The sequence below is a fragment of the Balaenoptera musculus genome, chromosome 4 (genome assembly GCF_009873245.2).
Source record: "Balaenoptera musculus isolate JJ_BM4_2016_0621 chromosome 4, mBalMus1.pri.v3, whole genome shotgun sequence".
NCBI lineage: Eukaryota > Metazoa > Chordata > Mammalia > Artiodactyla > Balaenopteridae > Balaenoptera > Balaenoptera musculus.
The window spans coordinates 67,133,212-67,156,401 of NC_045788.1; the positions used below are offsets into that span (position 1 = coordinate 67,133,212).

General features: G+C 39.0%; 1 protein-coding gene across 2 annotated transcripts; it reads right to left on the reverse strand.

Annotated features, from left to right (window-relative positions):
• Positions 1-8,397: 8,397 nt before the first annotated feature.
• Positions 8,398-22,348, reverse strand: CLDN1 (claudin 1). 2 transcript variants are annotated; one of them, XM_036850550.1, is made up of 4 exons: positions 21,892-22,348; positions 13,244-13,408; positions 10,944-11,028; positions 8,398-9,232 (listed from the first exon to the last, which is right to left on the reverse strand). In XM_036850550.1, the coding sequence occupies exons 1-4, from the start codon at positions 22,112-22,114 to the stop codon at positions 9,070-9,072; spliced, it is 636 nt and encodes a 211-aa protein (XP_036706445.1). In that variant the 5' UTR covers positions 22,115-22,348; the 3' UTR covers positions 8,398-9,069. The 2 variants fall into 2 exon arrangements, with proteins under 2 accessions (XP_036706445.1, XP_036706447.1); XM_036850552.1 differs by lacking the exon at positions 10,944-11,028.
• Positions 22,349-23,190: the final 842 nt, after the last annotated feature.

A 23,190-nucleotide genomic window follows, 5' to 3' on the forward strand; every position in this document is an offset into this window, starting at 1 on the left:
TTACCATTCCCCTACCGATGGACATTTGAAAGGATTCCAATTTTCTCGCTATTACAATTACTACAGTTGTTATTCTTATATATGTATCCTTGTATATATGTATGTGTTTCTCCAGTAGTGAATTTTTATATGAATTTGGGTGTTTAAATTTACAGTATAATGCAATATTTCAAAATTTGTTGGACCAATTGAGAGAGACATACCACCATTGATCCACATTCCCTTCAACACTTGTATTATTAGACTTTTTAAATGTTGTCAATCTAGAGAATATGATTGGGTCTAAATTTGCATTTTTATTAATTTTATTAATAATCTTTTATTATTAAGGTTATTAATAAGGTTGAGCATATTTTCATACTTTTAATGACTTTGCATCATTTATCTTTTGTGAAATGACTTTGCATGACTTTTGCTTATCTTTCTATTGAGTTGTGTTTTTTAATTGATTTATTGGGGTTTCTTTCAGATTCTGGATATTAAATCTTTCTTTATTATATACTATGTGGTGGTTATCTCCTCCCCATTATAGATTGTCTTTTTATGTTCCTATTATGTCTTTGATGAACAGAAGTTCTTCAGTTTAATGTAGTTGTATATATCCTTTTTTAAAAATATGGTTTGCTTTTTGTGTCTTATTTTTTTTTTTTTTTTTTTAATTTTTAAGGTGCAACCCATTCTTTTTTTTTTTTTAATTTTATTATTTATTTATTTTTGGCTGTGTTGGGTCTTCGTTTCTGTGTGAGGGCTTTCTTTAGTTGTGGCGAGTGGGGGCCACTCTTCATCGCGGTGCGTGGGCCTCTCACTATCTCGGCCTCTCTTGTTGCGGAGCACAGGCTCCAGACGCACAGGCTCAGTAATTGTGGCTCACGGAGCTAGTTGCTCCGCGGCATGTGGGATCCTCCCAGACCAGGGCTCGAACCTGTGTCCCCTGCATTGGCAGGCAGATTCTCAACCACTGCGCCACCAGGGAAGCCCTTTTGTGTCTTATTTAATAATCAAAAAAAAAAATCCTGTAATTCATGGTAAAGAATTCATTCAAGTTTTTTATTCTGACATTTTTTAAGTTTTTGTTTTCATATTCAAGTTTTTAACCCATATGGAATTGACTTTTGTATATGGTAGGAGTTAGAGATTATTTTTCCCCCACATGGATACCCAATTTCCACACAACATATATTGAAGCATCCCTCATATCTCCACTGATCTGCAATACTGTCATGTCTTGTATCACGGTTTTACATATGCTCGAGCTATTTTGAACTGTTCATCCCACTGTTCCCATCTCACTGTTAAGTTAGTTTTTCCTTCCACTGGGGATTTCTGAGAAAGTTTTGATTTTCTGATATATGTGCTATTACTTTCTACCTTTCTCTTTCTTCCTCTTTTTCTTCTTCATCTTTGTATGTTGAATAAGGTAATGAGGGTGAAGGAAGAGTAGCAGTCTTAAAGCCATAACGTAGCTATGAGAATGGAAGCCACATACTAAGAATGATAAAGTATGAAGATAGAATATACCTGGTTATTTGGCTGTATTACAGATTCTTCATGCCATATTTGGATTACCTACCTCTGGATGACTTGTTATATGAAACAAACAAAACTCTATTTGGTTAATTCTCTGTAGTTTTATGTGAAATTCAGGAGGTGCGTTATTTACATTTCTCTTCAAATAAGAATCTGCCATAGTGGGGACAGTTTGCCAACGGCTTTCAGCTGCACTGCCATTGGGATCTGCTGCAGCCTTCCGGCTGAAGCCACACTTTTGCTGGACAGCTCCCAGATAATGACTAAGTGCAGCAGGGGTGCTAGAGCCTGTCCATTTCTGCCCAGTGCAGGACTCTTCTATGGACATCCTTTAAACCACAGCTCCCCATGGACTGGCCCCAAGACTTTCTCAGAGCTGCACAGCAGGCTGAGGCTTTTCCTGCAGAATTATCCTCCCTTCCCTCTCTCCTTTCACAAGTGTTAGACCAGGCTGTGTTGACTGACTATGGCCCATGGACCAAATTTGGACAACATCCTTTTTTTTTTTTTGTATGCTCTGTAAGCAAAGAATAGTTTTTGCATTTTAGACAGTTGTAAAACAACCAAAAAGCAAAAGCAAAGAAGAATATGTAACAGAGACTATATGTATCCCATAAAGTCTAAAATATTTACTATCTGGCCCTTTACAGAAAGTTTGCCAACCCCTGTAAAGGCTTTCCTGTCTATTCCTGCTTTCTTTACCCTTGCTCTTCAGGAATTGAAGGAATTAGCAGGAATTAGCATTCTTGCAATTCTAACCCTGTCTTGACATTCTGCTTCCCAGAATACTTGAACTGAGACATTTGGTCTCTGCTACTACATTAAATTATTAAAATGTAATCATTAAAAAGTAGATTAGTAAAGGGCAGAATCAGGACCAAAATCCAGGGCAGGCCTATGACTCTAATACACCAGACTTCTTTGAGGATACTTTTGAGAACACTAGAATGAAAAATTTGGAAGATAATAAAATATTCAATAATGGGTAAAATAGATTTGGTTTCTACTTTTATTGACTTTTTAACCTAGTGATTATAGGTATCAACTTAAATGTCCAAAGATTGGGACATACTTTCAACTTTGTAAGTCATATGAAACTAATGTTTGACTTCTCTCTTCTTTTGAAAACACTTTCTCCACTCTAGATTTCCATACTCCTGCCTTTTCCCACTGTCTACTGGTCATCTCTACTTGGATGTGCAATAAGCATCTTAAACTTAACATGTCCAAAATAAAACCTCTGATTTTCTCTTCATACCTACTCTCCTGTAGTCTTCCCTCTCTGGTTTTTGGCAGCTCCATCCTATCAATTGCTTGGGCCAAAAATCTTGGAATCATCTTTGACTCTTATTTTAACATGACATCTCACATCCAGTCAATCAGCAAAACTGGCCGGCTCTACTTTAGAATGTTATCCAGATTATAACCACTTCTTACGGCCCACTGCTATCACCAAGCCACCTCTTGCCAGAATTATTGGTAATATCCTTCTATCTGAACTCACTGCTTTTCTCCTTGCCCTCCTATAGTCTATTCTCAACGCAACAGAAAAAAATACATCTTAATTTAGATCTTGTGCCTTCTCTGCTCAAAACCTAACACTGTTTGTTCCCTTTACTTAATAGTAGATGAAGTCCTTACAATGGTCCACCATGCCCTATACGGTTTAGATTCCCCTTCTTTTCAAGCCTTCATCTCCTATTACTCTCTTCTAGCTTAAAGCATTCCAACTACACTGGCTTCCTTACTCTTTTTTGAACATTTTATACATAATTCCACTTTTGAGCATTTAAACCTGCTTTTTTTTGGAATGTTCTTTCCCCTAGATAATTGATTTGCTTCTTATTCTCCTTGATATTGTTTCTTAAACATCAACTTTTCATTGAGGACTTCCATGACCTTATTATTTTAAATTGTTACCCTCTTCCAACCTTCCCAGTCTTGCCTACTTTAGTTTTTATCTATATGGTTTATCACCAACTAATATACTATATATTTAGCATGTCTATTTTACTGTCTATATTCCCATATAGAATGTAAGTTCTAGGAGCAAAGGGTTTTTTGTCTGTTTCATTCATGGTGGCTACGTTGCACAAATCCAGGGCCACCATTTCCTTTGTGGCAGAAAATACTTGGCGAATATTAGCTTCTTAAAAATATTACTGAATGAATGTTTATCAACTCTGCATGGTAACAGTATATTACTATACACTTGAATGGAAAACAAAAAAGAAATCAAAATTAGTTTTACTATGTGATACTATGAAAAAAAAATAAAAAAATAACAACAAACTCCAAAGCTGATCTTTGGGAAAGAAAAGGCAGCTAGAGAAGATCACATCAAATTATTAATAGTTTTGCTTTTGAATAATATGGCTATTACAATCTTTAAAATAATTATTTCTACTTTTCTATATTTTTCTACTTTATTATTAATACATTTTAATTTTATTATCGGGAAAAATAAATATTGTGGTAAAAAATAATTTTCAAAAATAAATTCCTTTTTCCTTGCTGTATTAGAGGTCATTTTTCTTTCATGTATTCCACTCTCATCTCTAAGGAAATATTCTCTGCTACCCCTGACCCTTGTTTCAGATGTCTGCTTATTTCAGGTCTCTTATAGGCTGTTGGACTTTTTATAGTTAGGCAGCAGCAATAGACACCTGGGGAAAGCACAACGTTAATGGAAACAGGAAACTTAATGGACAAAAATGATTAAAAGGTAAAAAGCCCCGTTGGGAGAAGAAAGTGCTCTGGTCCAGGTCATCTCACTTAAGAAATACTTGTCCAGTTTTCAAACTTTATCTTTCCCCAACTGGTTAGAGTGTGTGTGTTTGTGTGTGTGTGTGTGTGTGTGTGTGTTTACTTTTTCTTCTTGGGGGAACAGAGAATAAAAGCAATAAATCATGGAAATTATTACATAAATAAAATCAAATCACAGAAATGTTATTCAATTAAAAATAAATGTAGCAAGATTATACTTTGGCTAAGGACTTTCCTGAAATTTTCATATAACAAAGGAAAATAACTCAGCGATTATAATACGATAAACACTTATACTCTTGAGCTAATATTATTTGTTAAACAGAAGGCTGTTCTTTAAACGAGAATTTGCTTTGTATTAATGACTATTATTGGTGGTGACTTAAAAAATAATAGAAAATGACAAGAAAGAAGGTTATTTACCAAAGAAATATGACAACAGTTTCTGAAGACCATCTCCGTTTAACTCCTTCCTTCCTCTCACCAAAACAAACAAACAAAAAAACCCCTAAAACCAGAAAATAGAACCATAATGTTAGAGAAAGGGTAAATAAACAACCTTTCATCTATGAAGTGCCTGGATGTGGTTTATATAGAAAATTTTTTGAGCAAGCTTGGTCCTGAGAGATGACATAGCCCAGTGACGTGCAATTCAGAATGTGCAGTGGAATCCCGTGGGAAACTCATACCTGATACCTTCCTCTCAGAGATTCTGATTCCCCTAACCTGGGTTTAAATCCTTGGAATTGGGAAGTTGCAAAAACCTCCAATGTTCATGCTTCCATGTTGTTATAGATAAGAACCAATGCATGGGGCCAAGCTCTTCCTTTTACAAATGAGAAAATAGTGGATGGAGATCTCCAGAGCTCACAATGGCTGATCAATGGCAGAGCCCAGTGCTAGATTTCAAATTCACTTTTCTTCCCACTTAAAACTCTTCACCCTCCTGGGGCCCAGGAGAGGGTCTTATTTATTTTCTATATCCTTTATCCTTGTCAACATTTAATGGCACTGGCCCATGGTAGGTGTTCAGTAAATATTAATTGAATAAAGTCATATCTCTTGTCTAATTGCTGATATTGGCCATGTGGGAAAAACCTGTCAATGGAAGATGGGTATTAAAAATACCGTGAGTTCTGCAGAGTTTCAGAGCATTGAGAACGTTTCTCACTGTGTTTTTAAACTCAACGGTCTGTCCCCACATAATCCTGGAACCTGCAGTGACTTCTGCCAGTTTCCATGGTACCAGCTAATTATAGAGATTTTAGGGCAGGTTGGGGGTACCTGGGGTATAGCTGGGGTGGGGGAGGAGGAGACTGCAGAAATCTTATACCTGAGCCACACTCAAAAGGAAGGAAGAAAACCCATTACCAGATTTCACTAGGATTAACAACAGGCTTTAAAATGTTGGAATGTGGGAATGGTATGGAGTTTTCCCTGGACCTGGGCACGGATCCACATAGAAAGTACTAATTGATGAGTAGGAGAAACGACATGGTTTGCAGGACAATGGCATCCATAAGGAGGGGCTCACACAGAGGGGGTGTCTACTTGGTATGACTGACAATCCAGGTTTTCTCTTAAGAGTACTTGTCAGGAGCACTTAGGAATTGTATTACCTCTCAAACTTCATGGGCCTGGACCCCTCCTCAGAAACTTAAATTCTGTAGAAAGAGTGGGGATTCTGATGCATCTGCTTAATTTAAAGGGACTGAGAATAATCTTAGTCTCTCACCCTTAAGGCTAATGCCCACATAGAGCTCCACATAGAGCTGCAATCCTTTGTTTACAAGCCTGTCTCTTTAATATGTAAATTGCTTACGGAGAGGTTACAACTAATGCTTTATCAATTATTGATATTTTCAGATAACAGGTGAATGAGTTTCATCACTTGCTTTCCTAAGAAGTAGTTTTGGTAATAATCATCACAAAAACAATAATGGATTTCTGGCTGTCTTTCTCTCTTCCAACTTGTGAGAAACACAACTGCCTTAAGCTTTCACGATGATTTACAGTTGGTGATTTTATCCCTTAGTCATTTATTGTAGCATGCCCCCTTTCTATGGATGAGGAAAATGAAGTAACGTCTCCTGACATTCTCTTGTATCACCACCCTTGATGAGGAAAAGCACAGTTGGAGAGAAATAGGGCATTCCAGTGGGTGGAGCCACTCAAATAGTTGACAGGTGGTGCAGAGGCAACATAGCTCTTTCCCAGTAACACATGGTGAGTCAGATCCTATCCCAAGCCATCTCTTCTTCCAAGCATGGCAATCTTGAAATAAATGATTTTAAAAAAAACCAAAAAAACAAGGATTTATTTTATATTAAAAAAAACACAATTTATTGAAAAAGAGTAACACTTTATACAATTCCCATTACAAAACCCTAAAATACCTATTTGTCTGTTTCCAGGTATGGTAGCAGAGTACAAAAATATCAAAATTAGATAAATTTTGGTGTAACCATTCTGTTGGCCATTTTGGACTATAGATTTCAGACTTTAGCAACTAGTAACCACATGTATTTATACTTGCCCATCACTAGGATCTATGTAGGTAGCAGTTCTTTGAATTATACATTCTAGGAGCACAGACTTTCAGGTTTGGAAGACACACTAAAATTTACTAGGTTCAAATCATATGATGGAGTCCTTTGGATAATATCCCCTATATGGTTTCACTATGAGTTACATTCCCAAACTACCTAATTTAGCAGTGTTAGCTGCCAGCTAATAGCAACACCTCTGATGACATCGCAGAACAGATATCCACCTTGTATACCTTTGCAAGTTACTAAAAGAAAAAAAATCTTCCATTCTTTGGTTTGCCAACATGTACACTGTTCCACCCATTACATCTGCAAACTTGTCCTAGGTCAAGTCCGCATTCCTGAAAGGAGAAAAGCTTAGCCACAAAAAGCATCAGGCCATAGTGACTGAAGAAAATTAAGACTGCCCCAGAATCCTTTTCACTTAGTAATCTGAAATTCACTTTAGTGTCTCATCACTTGAGAGGTTGGTTAAAGCAAGAAACCTATTGCTTACAATTTGTCTCTTTTCAGTCATTTGAAAAGTAATCCAAAACCTATGCACTTAAATTCCTTAATTCTTTCCCCTAGTATAATACTTTTTACCTCACAAAATCACACTTACATGTATCCCATCTCACTGGATCCCCACAACAGCCCTGAGAGGTAGGCAGGTCAGGAAGTACAATCCTCTTTTTATAAGTGAAGCAGTAAATCTAGGGCAACCAAGTGCCCTGCCCAAACTCACACTGTAATTGATAGCACCAAGACTCACATCAGGTCTCCAGACACCGAAGTCAACACCCTTCCCATTACATCATCTTGCTCGAGTGAAGGAGCATTTTCCACAGACTGGAAAACTAAGGGCAATTGTTAAAACGGAACAGAGCACCAACAGCATGGTGGCCACCGTTGAAAGGAAGGAAACAGGTCTGTGGAGAAAGGAAGGTGCCGAGCAATGGGATGCCTGTGTCTAGGTTTGGTTCAATGACTTCTTAACAGACAATTTAGCAAACAGAGACACTACTTAGGCATACTTCATGTTCAAAGAATGAGCATAATATCAACTAATTAATACTTACACCACTCTAGCAGCTGGTTAAGTATCATTATCTCAATTTGACAGATGGGAAAAGAGGAGAAAAATTAAGTGACTTGCTTACAGCTACAGAGAGAATATTTGTCATCAGGTTGTCACTACAGAAGGTCTAGCACTTCATTCAGACAAAAAGGCCATCCCTCTCTGGGACGAGGTAAACTATATGAGAAAACAATACAGTTTGAGGAAGGGGACAAGAAAAAGGTAGTTTGGGAGGATATACAACTGTGAATAAGTAGGTCAAAAAATTCAATCAATAGAATTGTGTCACAACACTTGGGAAAGCAGCACACAGCTCCTCAAGGGGACAAATATTTTCAAAGCAAACAAGTGTGTTACAGGTCAGAGTACAGGGAGCATATGGGAAGGTCAACAGGAATATACCATCTGGTCACACAGAAAGATCTGCTCCCAAAACTCTGGTCTGTAAGAGATTCTTATTGACTTTAGGAATTAAACTGTAGGCATATAAATGTGTTATCAGAATCTAGAGTTAAGCCCAATCTCACAAAAAACAAAGTCATGAAGAATGACTGAATGGTGACAGAGTAAGTGCTATAAGATCATAGTAAAAAAAATATGATACAAACATATGAAAAGGGCACATGTGAAGAAGTGAAATAATTCATACTTGGTAAAGTAGGTCAGGTCTTCTGTGAAAGACATTAAAAGCTGATGAAGGAGGGTAAATGATATTTGACATATTATATATGTATACATAAAGAAAGAAGAGAAGAATACCAAATAAACTACTGATTTAATCAATATAAATATATTTTTCTTCTTTTAGATATATTTTAAGAATGCTGGTACCAACATAATGAGGTTTTACTACCTAACTTTTTTATAGAAAAACATGTACATGTACATATCTATATATATTTAAGGAATGCCCTCTCCCCACATTTGAGATGATGACTCAGTGGGAAGCAGTAATACAAATAGAAAAGGCTTCCCTCTTATATTGAGGAAAGGAGATAAAATAAGACTAAGTCATTTTTAGCAATGGGTATTTAACAAAATATGTTTTTTTGGTAATACCACAGTTCAGACTACAATAGTCAAAACCTAACATCTTAATGCCAATGACAGTATTTCAATGTTCATTTTCTGATTGTTCCAACAGGGTTGTCTCCTTTTGCTTCTGTGTCACACGTAGTCTTTCCCACTGGAAGGTGCAGGTTTTGGATAGGGCCTTGGTGTTGGGTAAGATGTTGTTTTCCGGGGACAGGAGCAGCAAAGTAGGGCACCTCCCAGAAGGCAGAGGGAAGCAGCAGCCCAGCCAGTGAAGAGAGCCTGACCAAATTCATACCTAAAAAGAAGGGAAAATGTATTTGCTTAATCAGTGAATCACTGGAAACTTCTCTAATATAATTAAAGAATGAAATCAATATCATACTCATTATATTTTTTCCACTGAAAAAAAATCCCCCATGATCCCTTTCAGTTTTGTGAAGTACTTTAAGGTTTGTGGACACACACACGAGAATGTTCACATTGCAGTTGTTGACAATTTGCAATAGTAGATCAGGCAATGTGGCATGCAACACCAGGTTAATTATACAAATAGTTCCAGAGACTTTTCCATGCGTAGGAGACTTGTAAAGCATGTTTATATAATTTGGAAGTCAGGTTTGGACCATGGTTCTTAGGCTAAAACTTAACAACTCATGCTATCACCAAGTAGTAACCAAATTCTACAAAGAAACTGCTAGAGGGTGTTGGAGACTATTAGAGTTTTCAATAGTCAATCACTGATAAACATTGAAATCCGAAATTTATGGTTTTGCGAAAAAGACTTCTAAGCAGCTCATAGATCATTCTAGGTTAAGTTCATCCAGGTGGATGTATGAAGCCATACTTCTGGGGAGAAGATCTGTGACTGATGGTGGACAATAAGGAGAGAGAAGGGCTGGATCTAGAGTTATAAGGCCTGAGTTTGAATTCTGATGCAAACTCTCAACTGCTAAATTGTGGGCCAGTAACTCCTCTTCTCAACATCAGCTGCTGCTTCTCTTAAAGCGGGATGACTCCATCTGCCTCACTGGACTGCTTTCAGGATCATGTGAGACAATGTAAATAAGCGTACAGTGCCTAGCAATTTATAAAGTGCTTTCATATCCATTACTGGTAAAATTTTAGCCTACTGAGCTCCAGCAGATTCTGTCTTTACAGTGTAGATCTTATGGGATGGGTTCCAACACAATCACTGCAGTATGTGTTCTCCTCTATGTGGGTGATTTCACACAAAGAAGCACACCTTATCTCTCCACCACTGGGATTTTTCATCCATTCATCTTAGCACTCAACAAACAATAATTACATCTTAACATTCTGACTCAGAATATAGTTATTCGGCTTTAAAGATGTGAACACAGTGAGACAAAGAGCGTGTCTCTGATCAAAGCGTGTCATTACGTGAGAGCCAAGAGTCAGCTCTTTAACTTCCACAACCTGCAATATTAAGAAGGATGACCTTTCTAAAGTTATTTTTATGGTTGTGATGAAACACAACATTTCAAAGTGCTAACTTGTCTTTTTCATAAATAAATTGTTTTTTCATAAACAGGATTAAACCATTAGAAATGACGTATTATTTGTTAACCTCTACAAGAGTACTATTTTTTCAATCAGTCATAAACTGTGTTTAGTTACAAATAATCACAAGTGTTAAAAGTTTCAGAATACACTTCAAAAATAAAAGTTCAAATATGTTGGTATCTTTATTAACATTAAAAACAGTTCTTAAATATGAAAAAAGGGCCAGCACACACTTGGAAAGTATATAGCTTAGAACTTTTCTACTTTGAAGTTCATTTTGTTATCAATACAGGCTGTTAAAGCAATTATCAGACTATTTTTAACATGAGTCACAGGCCATTCAAATTATTTCCAAGTTTGACAGAAGTTCCATAAAATTCTGGATAGCAAATCTGGGAAGCTACGGCACTAGTTGGACTTTGCAGAACATTAAAAGGGTATTTTCTCAGAGAACAAACTATTTTAGGAGTGAACAGCATTACCTGGCATTGACCGGGGTCATGGGGTCATAGAATTCTTGAACAATTCTATTGCCATACCATGCTGTGGCAACTAAAATAGCCAGACCTACAGAAATTCAAAACAAAAGACTGTTAATCACTATGGAACACTGAGCATAAATATACGGCTCATTAAATTTACAAGTATTTTATAAGAATTAAATCTCATCAATAGTGCTGACATTTTTAATTTAATCCATTTTAATTCAGACGACTTTAATTTAGGGAGATTAGAGGTTCAGATATGATTTATTCTAAGTATTCTCTTAAGACAGACGAAAATATTAGGTTGGAGTTAGGCATAGTTTATAATGTTCATGTCATTTTATTCACTTAGAGTTGAAGGTCACTGGCACAAACAACATTCTGTTGGAAATATTCAGCAGGTTCATGTCATTTAAGATCTCTTTCAAATATACTGTTATACATCAGTGTGTTAGACTACTTTTGGTAAAACCAAAGTCCTTATTAGTAAAGCTAGTCACTTACAATACAAAAGGGAAGATGAAAACCCTTCTACATTCTTCTTGACCAAAACTCAAAATTCACATTTCTGAAGGATCAAAATGAAAGTAAATAGCTAGACTGCAGGAACGAGTAGGACCTGTCTCAGAGTGCACTAGATCACCTAAATTCCTACAGCCTCACTGGCCAGATGTGTCAGGTCTTGCCATGAGATTCGCTGAAGTGCCACATCAGATCAATATGTGCTGAACACTCAATTTCTCATGCCTTTCACATTTCAGTAAGGCCAGAGAAACCACTTAGTCAAAATAACCCACTCTATCATTTGTAAGAAGTATACAACACCTTGATTTTTCTTATCCAAAGAAATTAAATAACTTCTTTTTATAGCCATTCTAAAAACTCATCAATTTAGACAGATTAAATATTTCTATGCTACCCCCTCTGCTCCCTTCCTCCTACAAAAAAAGTGGTCCAACCTAATTGCCTCTAATACTTGAGAGAAAACACCATTGCTTTGGCTGCTCAAGCAGACCATGCAAATGCTGTGGAACTTGCAAGCCTCACTCCCTAGGAAGTCCCTGAGACTGGGGAAGTGATGGACGGGAGTTACAAGAAGGCAAGTGGGGGAAGGGTCCTACACAGTAAGTGCATTCACAGCCTTTGATGTAAAATCAAACTGTTGGGAATAAAATGCTATCCAGGAGTAATTTGAATAAACTTTAACCAAACCTTTAGCAAAGCCACAGGCACTCTTCCTTCATTATTGATGAAATCCACATTGATGAAATCTCTTTTGTTAAAGAGAAAATGAGAAAAAAGTCCAATTCTAGTGTTTCCTAGTGGCAGATTAAATCACTGGTGTTGTTTTCAAAAACAATAGACTACTACATACTACTATATATATATATATATATATATATATATATATATATACACAGACACACACACACATATATACTATATATAATAGTCCATTTCAAAACAATAGACAACTACTATATATAATAGTCTATTGTTTTATATATAAACACAATCTTATTTAATATAAACCTTATTATAAGGCTTTACAAGTGACCTGTCCATGTCTTCTTCTGGCTTTCATTTTCTCAAAGGTCACATATCAACACTTGAATAAAGCAATACATACACATTTATTTTCTATGGAAAATGTAATCTCACTCTTTTGTCAAGGTTTTTTTCCAAGGCCTTTCTCTATTGTTTTCTTTCTTAACTCATTTACTCTTATTCCCCACCATTCCAACATTTCGCCTCCATTCCAAGTGACATTTCTCTTCACTGATCTATGGGTAAACCTGTTTATTCTGGAGTCAGATCTGCCCACATGGAATGATGCCCTCATTTTCCTCCAATAATCCCGGTCTCATTCATTCCTCACACACCTGTATGATTGACACATTCTTTATGTTCTCTCTCACCATTCCCCATCTTTCCCACGTAGTATCCGAAGAGACACTACAGAAATTTTCTGAATTACATAGAATTGTCCCTCAGTGTTTGCTAGATAGAAAAATCTCTCTTCACCTGGGGAGAATGGTTCTAACAACCGGTTGGCACCTGAAACCTCAAGGAATAGACCTGTCCACTGTGAATACAGATTTTCATTTCCTGTTTCCTGTTTGAGAATGTGAAACTCAAATGGACTTAAGGTTCCTACGTCTTCAGATTTTAAAGGAACTGAATTCAATCGATTCAAGTGCAACAAATCCACCATAATCTAAGGAAACCAAAAACTATACCTTAACCCATGTCAGAGAGAGTTTAATAAGGTCTAAGGGGGACAGGGCCTCTCTTACCTGAAATAAGAAAGATCACGCCCCCAGTGACAGCCATCCGCATCTTCTGTACCTCGTTGTCTTCCAGGCACTTCATACACTTCATGCCGACAGTGGCCACAAAGATGGCTACTAGTCCCAGCAGGATGCCAATCACCATCAAGGCGCGGGTTGCTTGCAGAGTGCCTGGCAGAAAACATTTTAGAACATGTAAAAATCATGCCTAAACCAACAAGAGAAGAGTGGTAGAAGACCAAGTATATTTCAATGTTGTATGGAAGAGAGAAAATCTAACCAGGAGTCAGGAGACCCTGGTTCTAGGGATGTCTCTGCAGGTAACCAACATAGTTTCTTCTCCAGAAAAACAAATACCTGGCTGAATGATGAATAAGAATTCCTCCAGCTCTAACAGTTTATGTTTTCAACATTAAATTCAAAATCCTCTGAAAAAATAATTAGTGATTTGGTTGAATAGGTTTAGCTGAACTAATACATTTTTAATCCTTACTAATGGAGTTTTTAATTCTGAAATAACAAGCATATGTGTTATCCTTAATGTTAAAACATTTATAATTAAAATGGTTTACAATATATCTTGGTAATAGTCAGTAGCTTTATACTCCACTCATCAAGCTGCAGAAAATCTGGGTGGGTGAACTTGGAAGACAACAAGTGAATTTCTCATAGATTACCATGGCTGGAGCAACACGTGTATCTCCAGTGATGGCGGTGGGGTGGGAGGTACGAATACCATTTTCTTAGAACAAAACATAATAGCCTTTTATTTTGGAACATAGTTGGTTTATATTCGGAGATATCACCAGTTTTTAAAACTATTTAAACTGCTATATTGTAAAATAGCAGATAATTCAATGTAGTATTTCTCAGGATTCCACTAATTTTCTAATTTCCTGTTATTGTCATTGGTATACTAAATCACAATCAAATCGATAGGGCCAAGTTTGAGATTATGCCAGTAAGTATCTTGAAGAGTAAAAAGGTGATACCATCACTGTGGCATAAAGACACACAGACTTTCAAAGAAAAAAGAGCTGAAACTAAGCTGGTTAGATGAGTTTGATTAATTCTATCTTTATTTTCTCCTTCAAATAAAGATCATTATCTCTTTAACAGTGTTAACAGGTGACAAGTCTTTTTGCATATATAAATATTTACATTGTAACTGAGCATGCTATCTTGGGTGAGCTACTTATTCTTTGGGACCATCTTTTTATTATGTAAAGTGTGAATGATGGTTATCTCTAACGGAGAAGTTGAAACAATTGACTTCTTGATGGTCTTCAAAAGTGGCTGACATCATGGAAAGGTTTTATATCTCACTCTCTAATTTAGACCTAGGCTCAGGGTCAGTATTTTCAGGGTTGAGAACCTAGGCTACAAATCATAATTAAGACTAAAGATTTCTAAAACATCATTCAATTTTAAATTAATTTTTCCATCCTTGCCATAACCAGGCAATCTATGATAAAATCATAGTAACCACTTTTTGAAAGTATCAAAGGCATTTTTTTAACTGCATTTGAGAGATATTTTGGAAGCCAAGATACATTTTTACTTGATTCAATTAAAATAAAATCATAGGCACTTCCATGCTCCCCTCATAGATCTACTTCCCCATAAATGTGTGTGGGCAAGTGTGCACTGTACCCACACACTAATTGTAAGATTCCAGGGTGGTACAAGAACTCCTGAATCAAAACACAGGTTTCATGGACCATGGGTTTGTGAAACTTCTTCCTTGGAATCACAGACCATACTGTGGCATGAAGAGGAAAGTACTAAGGACTCCACAGTTATGGTGTGTCCTTCCTTTTGGTTTGCCAACAGTTTTTGCAAAGACAGTCATTACTTAGAAGGAAAATTAAAAGTAAAATAACTAAGCTCTTATACATCACACAGATTTCAGATTTGGTCCTAAGTTTCACTTAGAAGGAAAGCATTTCAGGCAAAGGAACACTGGAAGAGGAGACACTGAAAGTCACAATGATCCATGTGGAGGACAGGGCGACCACCTGTCCATTTGCCGAGGACTCTCTCAGTTTTAAAACTACAAGTCCTGACTCCTGTGAAGGTCTTCAATCCTGGACAAACTGGCAAAGCTAGTCACTACTGGAGGATGGCAGGATGTAAAAGTAAAATGAGGTGGGTTAGCAAGGTAGGCAGAAGGCATTTATCATGTAAGACTTTGCAAGCTAGGGGAAGGGGTTTGGAGTTTATTCTAAGTGTGATCAGAAGTCACTGGAGGGTCTTAAAGAAGAGGTGACAAGATTTTTACCCTCTGTCTTCATATGATAGCCCTTCAGGTAGGTATAGCCTCTTACATCTCTTAACCACCTTTTGCTTTGTTTGTCCATTAAGCTCAGTTTTCCAACCCTTTATTCACCACTGTGGTTGCTTTCTCTGATTGCTAAGTTTTCTACTTTGTTTGAGTTGTAGGGCCCCAAACCAGACCCAGCTTCTATAATCATTCTGATCTGTGCTTCATGTGAAAACAGCAGGCCACCAGCCCAGCAGGTCTAAGCACTTGGATCACAAGGTACTCTTCACGAGGAGTCTGCTGGGCCTCAATCTCCTGAGTCAGGCTTGTATAAAACCACCCAGGCAGGCAGCGTGCATGGATCAACCACTCCAAGGCTCCACCTGCACTCGCCTGGAATTATCTCATTTTCACTGTCTTCATCTCTAAGTTTGTTCCCCTTTCAGTTCTCAAAGAAAGCACGTTTAATTCATGCCCCATTTTACTCTTTCCACTACTTTTACAAAATTTCTAAGGGGGAAGGGACAGATGTTTTGTTCTGTGTGCTACAAACCCTAGTATGTTTTATTTCTTTATAGAACAATGTATCATTTTCATAACGCACAAAAAATTATGGAGAAAATGGGGGAAAAAAACCCGGGGGGTTTTTTCCATGATACTCAGGAATCATGTAAACCATATAGAGCAAGGGAATCATGCTTTGTTTTGAAAAATCTGACAGAGCAATAGTGTTATTTTGTGAAGCAATTTTTTTTTCATTTACGTCCTGGTATCCACTGACTTAGGAAATGTCACAAAATCTCATCTTGCATCACTGGAGACATCTGGATGAATTCTTAACTACAGTGATATGTGTGGGGGATATGTAAAAATACAAAAAAAAAGGCTGAGAATCATAACAGCATGAAAACTCACTAGTTGGGCATATGTAATGCTGAATTACAAATCAAAGTCAGCAAGTGTTGTATTACAAGTTATGAGGGTTTTATGTGCAGATAGAATCTAAACTGCACAGTTTTAAGGTGGAACCAGATGAATCCTTCAAATTAACGTCTTATGGAAGCCTTTTAAGTCAGAGATCTAAAATATGTAACTGTGAGCTCCTTGATGACTTGGCCAAATATTTGTTCATATTTCCATCCAAAGCATTAAGAACAGTACCTGGCAAGCTTCACGGATTATTCAATCTGTGTTCAGTGAATTTAAATTTGAACACGTCTTTATCCTTTAAAAATTCTACTATGATAGGTAAAACTACTCTTCTGTGTTAAGCTTAATCTTTGAAATAATACTGAGAAACACCTTCCTAGAAAGCCTCAGCATACTAAAATCTTGCTACATAAAGCCAGATCTAGTTTAGATCATTAAAAGCTAGAAACTCATCTAGGGAGAAAAAATTCATACTTTTTGTTTAACCCAATATAATTTTTAAAAATTTTCTAAATTTCTAAATTATGCATCTAATTAGCTTCCAAGATGAAGTTTTTCTTCTGGTGGAACAATGATCAGTAGGGCAGAGAAGTTGAGAAATATTTGAAAGCTGCAAAATATTTTAGACTAGAGAGATACAGTCTTGAACTATTATCTCTGAGTTGACCTGATTGGCTCAGATCTAGAAGCAAATATGTTCCTTTCTGGCCCATTAAATTTGCAGATACCTCTACAATATTATTATCACCGACTAAAGTTGTCTTTGGAGAAAATGGTTAGCAAACATTCAAAAAGTTACACTATTGCTCCTCATCATTATCAGCAGTACACGGAGAAGGCAGTCTTTTAATTATATTATGCTTAGCTAGACTGATAATCTTGAGATTAAAGACTTCTTAAGGAGTTCTTATCACTTGCAACCTGAAAGTATAATTTGAAAACATACTTACAAAGATCTCTACTTATGAGACAAGAAATGAGTTAGAAGTTACTGATCTACTACAGTGAAGTTAATCAACATAAGCGTAGAAAGACAAGCATAGACAAGTCAGTGGACGTTTTTTTTCTAAAGCTTTTCTAAAGTTTTACTATACAAGCAGTAGAATATCCTTTAACTACGTGACATTGCTCATGCTGTTTACTAGCCATATTACTATATTTTTACCCTATGATTATATATCATAAACAAAGTAGATTTTAATTACATCTCTATCCTCACACAGTCTCTCTTTGCATCAGTAGTTCCTTAATAAGTATTAGGCAAATAAATAAACTGACCACTGGCTGACTAGAACAAAAATCCTCTTCTCTCCTCTGCAATTAAATGAACTCACCACAGAGTGTCACAGAACTATACTCCCATGACTTCTTCCCTTATTAAATTGTTCACTTTTGCTCAAGTTCAAAGTTTCTCAAGAGGCCTCATTGTTAGCATTTCCATTTGATTGACGTATGCACTGGTGGCCGTTGGGTGTGACCTTAGGACTCCAGCACAGTCAATAACTGTGGTCTGGGATGAGGCAGGGCCCACCCCTTTTCAGGACGTGCCAAGCAGTTTTGCTACCTTGTTTGTTTCTTAGAGAAATTGCCCCATGATTAAATGTACGCTTCTATGTTACCTCTGTGCCTCTTACTCATCACTCCAATCAAGGAAACCTAAACTATGCCCCTTGCCTGTTTCTGCTCCATCACTGCAGTTATTAACAAAGAATGTTGGCACTGGGAGGAATCAACACTTGCATCTTACCAATCTTCTTAGCTGCATTTCTAGGAACAAGGATAGGGCCTGGCTCATGCTTGTCGAATGGATGAATGAGTCATGGATTCAGCTCCGCATTCCTCCCACTCTGCCCTATTTCATAAGCGGGGAAACTACAGCCCAGAGAGATTGAGTGGGTCACCATTACAAACATGGCTAGTTAGTGCAAGACCAGGGTAAGAATTGAGTACTCAAGCCTGGCTTTGGGTTTTGACTTTCATCATTCCAAAAGTCAGAACTAATTCTTGAAACGGATCTGAACACAAATGGCCCCTTAAACACCCTTGGTTCAGCAGGCATAACGCAGTCTAGGGAAGTGTAAGCAGGTGCCCTCCTCTCTGCCTGTGCTTCAAAGACTATCCAAGTCAGTGATTTTGTTCTTTGATTGAGCCTAACATCATGGTGAGAGTGCTGGGAAACTTCACTGACAACCAATACTTATTAAAGCGCACCAACACACATGTGGATTCACGCAAAGCAAGTTGAACAGCCTAGAGGAACTTGTAAACAAATTACAGAATCCCAAGGCTAGATGAGACTAAGAGAAAGTCTAGCCTAACCTCCCATTTGTCTGGGACTTGGATTTTTCCCTACAACATTCCTTCAAAACGCCTACTTATTCCTGTTTTCACACCTCCCACCACGAAACCTCCTGGGGCAACCCACTCTTTGGACAGCTCTAGCTATTAAAGTCAAGCCAGAAGAAGCAATTAACTAAGCACATGAAATAGGCACTAGCTTGCCAAAAGTTTGAGAATTGGATCAAAACAAGGCAAGATGCACAGTTTAATCAAGAAAAGTCGACTGCAACTCTATCTGACACTCTTTTTTGTATATTCCAGCTATCAGTCATCAATGTCAATAAACATCCATACTTGGATGGAAGTGAAACTGTCTCAACCATAGTAAAACCGCAATCCACGGTGTAAGATTTGTTTCCCCAGGAAGTTCCCAGTTACATTTTCATAAACTGCTTTGCAAGAACCACCTAAAGAAGGCTGGCTGTATCTCCTTTCCTACATTGGCTTATGCACACCGTATCCCTATAGACACTGTCATGTGCTCTTTACAGCTGAAACTAATTAGAGAAAGGGAACAAGGGATTTTAACATCATCTAGTGCTACAACCTTGATAAATCCCGGAATCTCGGCCCTAAGTTGCCAAATGGGCTCCACCGGCAAAAAGAACAAGGTACAATTTCAAGAAACTTCTAGCTAAGCTTTTTACCTAAAAGCACTTTGTGGAACACAACTTGTTACAAGGAACACTGCTTAAATGTACAGATAATCCTGTTCACCTCTAGATGTCACAGAACTATACCAAAACCAGCCAATGAATCACCTCCCCAGCTCTCTACATCAGGTGGGTGTGCACACAACTGTCCAGGTAGGGAAACGGAGACAGGTAGGTTCTCTGGCCTCCATCCAAAGACATCTAGTTAGTTACTGGCAGGTTGGAGAGGGTACAAGTGAGTCAAGTTTCCTTCTTCTGGGAATCAGTTTTGAGAGAAAGGCCTCAGCCCCACCTTCGATAAACTCTGGCTTTAACGAAAATGAAAAGAGAGGTCTGATCTGGAGTTAAAAAAAATTCATCAGGAAGAAATCTCCAAACTGTGTATGGGGGTAGAGGGAAGGTATTGTTTAGATCTTCTGCCACAGCTTTAAAAACTGTAACAGCTATATTAATTAGGAATAAATGAAAATAAAACATTTTAACACATTATCATGAGTAGGGATGACCTGTTTGAGTATTGACAACATGGATCAATCTGATTTCATTTGGTCCTTTAAGGCAGTTAACAGGAAACCTATTTAAACGTGTAGAAAATGAACTATTTTGATCAGAGGAATCAGAGACCTCTCTGGAATCGCCCTTAGAACGGTCTCCATCTGCCAATTCCTCAACATGACATGCCTGATACAATTCCTTACATGTATTTATCCATCCATGGGTAGATTCAATGATTCTATAAAGGTGTGTACCTAATATACTCCTTATGTCTGGCATAAAAGAATCCTAATACGGTAACTTTGAAAAGCTGAAATGGCAACACTAAAAACTACCGTATGTACACTGACTCACCAAATTCCAGAGGTACTCAAGCGGTTTAAACAGATTTGGCACAGATTTAACAACTCTAAAGTATATAGCTTTTGACAAAACCACATGCAGGAGGGGGACAAAACAACTGAAGTAAAGTTGAGCGACGACAACACTGCTTACCATCAGCACACAAAGGGGACTTGTGGGCAGGCTTGTCTGTCTAGGCAAAGACTAAGGAAGCTTTTCTTCAATTCAGTCCAAGTGCATGACAGACACAAGGTTCGGGACAACTAATGTAATATCTCAAGGAAGATACTCTAGCCATGAATTGTTATTACCTAAGTAAGTGGGAATTTAATGAATTTCTGACAAGGCACTCAAAAGCTTTTATTTAAAAAAAAAAAAATGAAAGGAAAAAATTCCTGTCGTCTTTCCACCATCTTTAGGACTATTTCTCTCTACATAATCCTTTCTAACCCGACAGAAATAAGAGGCCAAAATCCATGACACAGAAATTCCTTTGTGGAAGGCAGAAACTCAAGAGAAGATCCGCCCTCACTCTCCTGAATGCTGCACTCATCAGCTGTGTCTCCTTTGTGGCATTTGTCTTCAGGGGCTCCATTCTTCCCTTCATATTATGAAGGGAGGTTATTTAGAACTTCTTTTTGTTGTCATCCTTTTTCCACCTGCCACCCACCTTCGCTTTCCAAAATAACGTTATACAATCTGCCTCCTCTGAACACTCTTGGCCTGAAAGCTAAACCCTCTGGAGAATCTTAAGAGGCTTCTTCAAGGGACTTCCCTGGTTGTCCAGTGGGTAAGACTCTGTGGTCCCAACGCAGGGGGCCATGGTTCGATCCCTGGTCAGGGAACTAGACGCCGCATGCATGCCGCAACTAATAAGTCCTCATGCCACAACTAGGAGCCGGCATGTCGCAACGAAGACCCCTCGTGCCGAGACTAAGACCTGGAGCAGCCAAAAAAAAAAAGTTAAAATTGCTCCTTTATTTGAAAAAAAAAGGAGTCACGGAAGGGGATGCATAGGGGTTTCCTCACACTCACTTGATCTTAAAAGTCAAAAGAATCAAAAGATTCAAACTCAAGTGAGTAGAAGACACTAGGTTGAGACATTCCATGTAGGAATGTGATTTTTCCTATGAAAACCCACAGCAAAGATAGATTGAGAAAAAAAAAAAATCTAATAACTTTGGGATTATCTATTTAATTTTACAAACTGGAGAAGCTACCAGGCTCCAAACTTTTCAAGGCATATCATTTTCTGGACCCAACCCTGCAGTTCTTCAATTTTCACAGAATCTGAGAATGCCCAGGAGAGGCCTAAGAGCTCAAGTTCGAGTCTGGCCTTCACTCGCTCCATCACCACCCCAGTCGTGGGCATGTAAGATGAAACCACACCTACAGAAAAGTGTCACCCAGGGTGTCAGAGGAAAAACAAGAGCTTAGGCCTGGGCCTCCCCTTCCCCAAGCCACAGGTCTCTCTCACTTCCTCACGGCAGAGCACGTGATCAGAAGAATTGATCCACTGAAGGTTGATAGACATCACACAACAGGGTCGTTTGGTAGCTACTACTCCAAAACGGAGCCACTGGGGGGTTGGGTCCCTGGGTCACAGCTGCGGGAGTAGGGAGTGCACTCACTGCTCAGATTCAGCAAGGAGTCGAAGACTTTGCACTGGATCTGCCCGGTGCTCTGCGACACGCAGGACATCCACAGCCCCTCGTAGATGGCCTGGGCCGTCACGATGTTGTCGCCAGCGTAGGAGCAAATCCTCCACTGGGGCAGCGCCGTGCTGACGATGGAGCCAATCCAGCCCAGGAAAGCCAGGATGAAGCCCAGCAGCTGCAGCCCCGCGTTGGCCATGGCTCGCTCGGGCTCCCGCACCGGCTCGGGGGCGGCCGTTGCACAAGCGGGAGTTTGCAGGTGCGCCCCGGGACTCCCGGGGGTGGCGGAGCTGCGCGGAGGAAGTTACTGCGGGGAGCCCTGCTCCCTGCGTCACCGCTGGAGAAGCTCTGGGTCCGGGTCCGGGTCCGGGTTGGCGCTGGAGTTGGTAGGCGAGAAGCCGCGGCTACTTCGGGGCCGGGACTGAGACGCCGAGCTGCTGGGCGCCGCGATTTAAAGCAGCCCCGCCCCCGGCCTGCCCGACCGCCGCGCAGCGCCCCCTGGCGGTTTCGGGGCGGCTTACGGGGAAGCGAGAGGGAGCGTGGGAGCTCGCGATGGCCCACGCGGCCGTGGCCGGAAGGCCCCGCCCCCTAAGTGGGGACAGACCGAGGAGGAGCAGGTACGCCGAGTGTTTCCGAGCTCACGTCCTCTCTTTTCTCCCCTAGCTCTTTTCCTCTGTTAGCCTTCCCAGGCTTTCCATTCATTCAATCTACGTTTATCCAAACATGACTCCGTATGTCTAAACACTAAAAATGCATGAAGATGAAAAATAGATGCCCTAAGGGGCGCAGTTTCATTTTCAACTTTTTTCCACTATCTGATTAAAAGACATTTCCTATCTCTCTCCACCCCTCTTTCCTCCCTCACACACACTTACCTCCCTTCGGTTCGGCCTCCTCCTCCTCCTTTCCTCCTTCTGCCCCCTTCTTCCCGTCAAGATCTCTCCTAGAATAATCTTTTTGCAAGGGTTGTAAGCAATCTTTATACTTTATTGATTGGGAAACTGAGACCCAGAGAAGAAACGTGATTTCCATAAGATCACACAGCAAGTTAGTAGCATATGCAGTACTTGGTTCTCAGCCCACTCTGCTTTCTAACTGCTTCTCAGCTTGACCCCAATGTATGTCCTTTGATCTATTATCATCCTTATGAAAATGCAGCCTAACCTGTCCCACCCCTACACGTGTACACACACACACACACACACACACACACACACACACACACACACCCAGCCTCTTCCCCACAGCAGTTTGTCTTAGAGCAGTGATTCATTC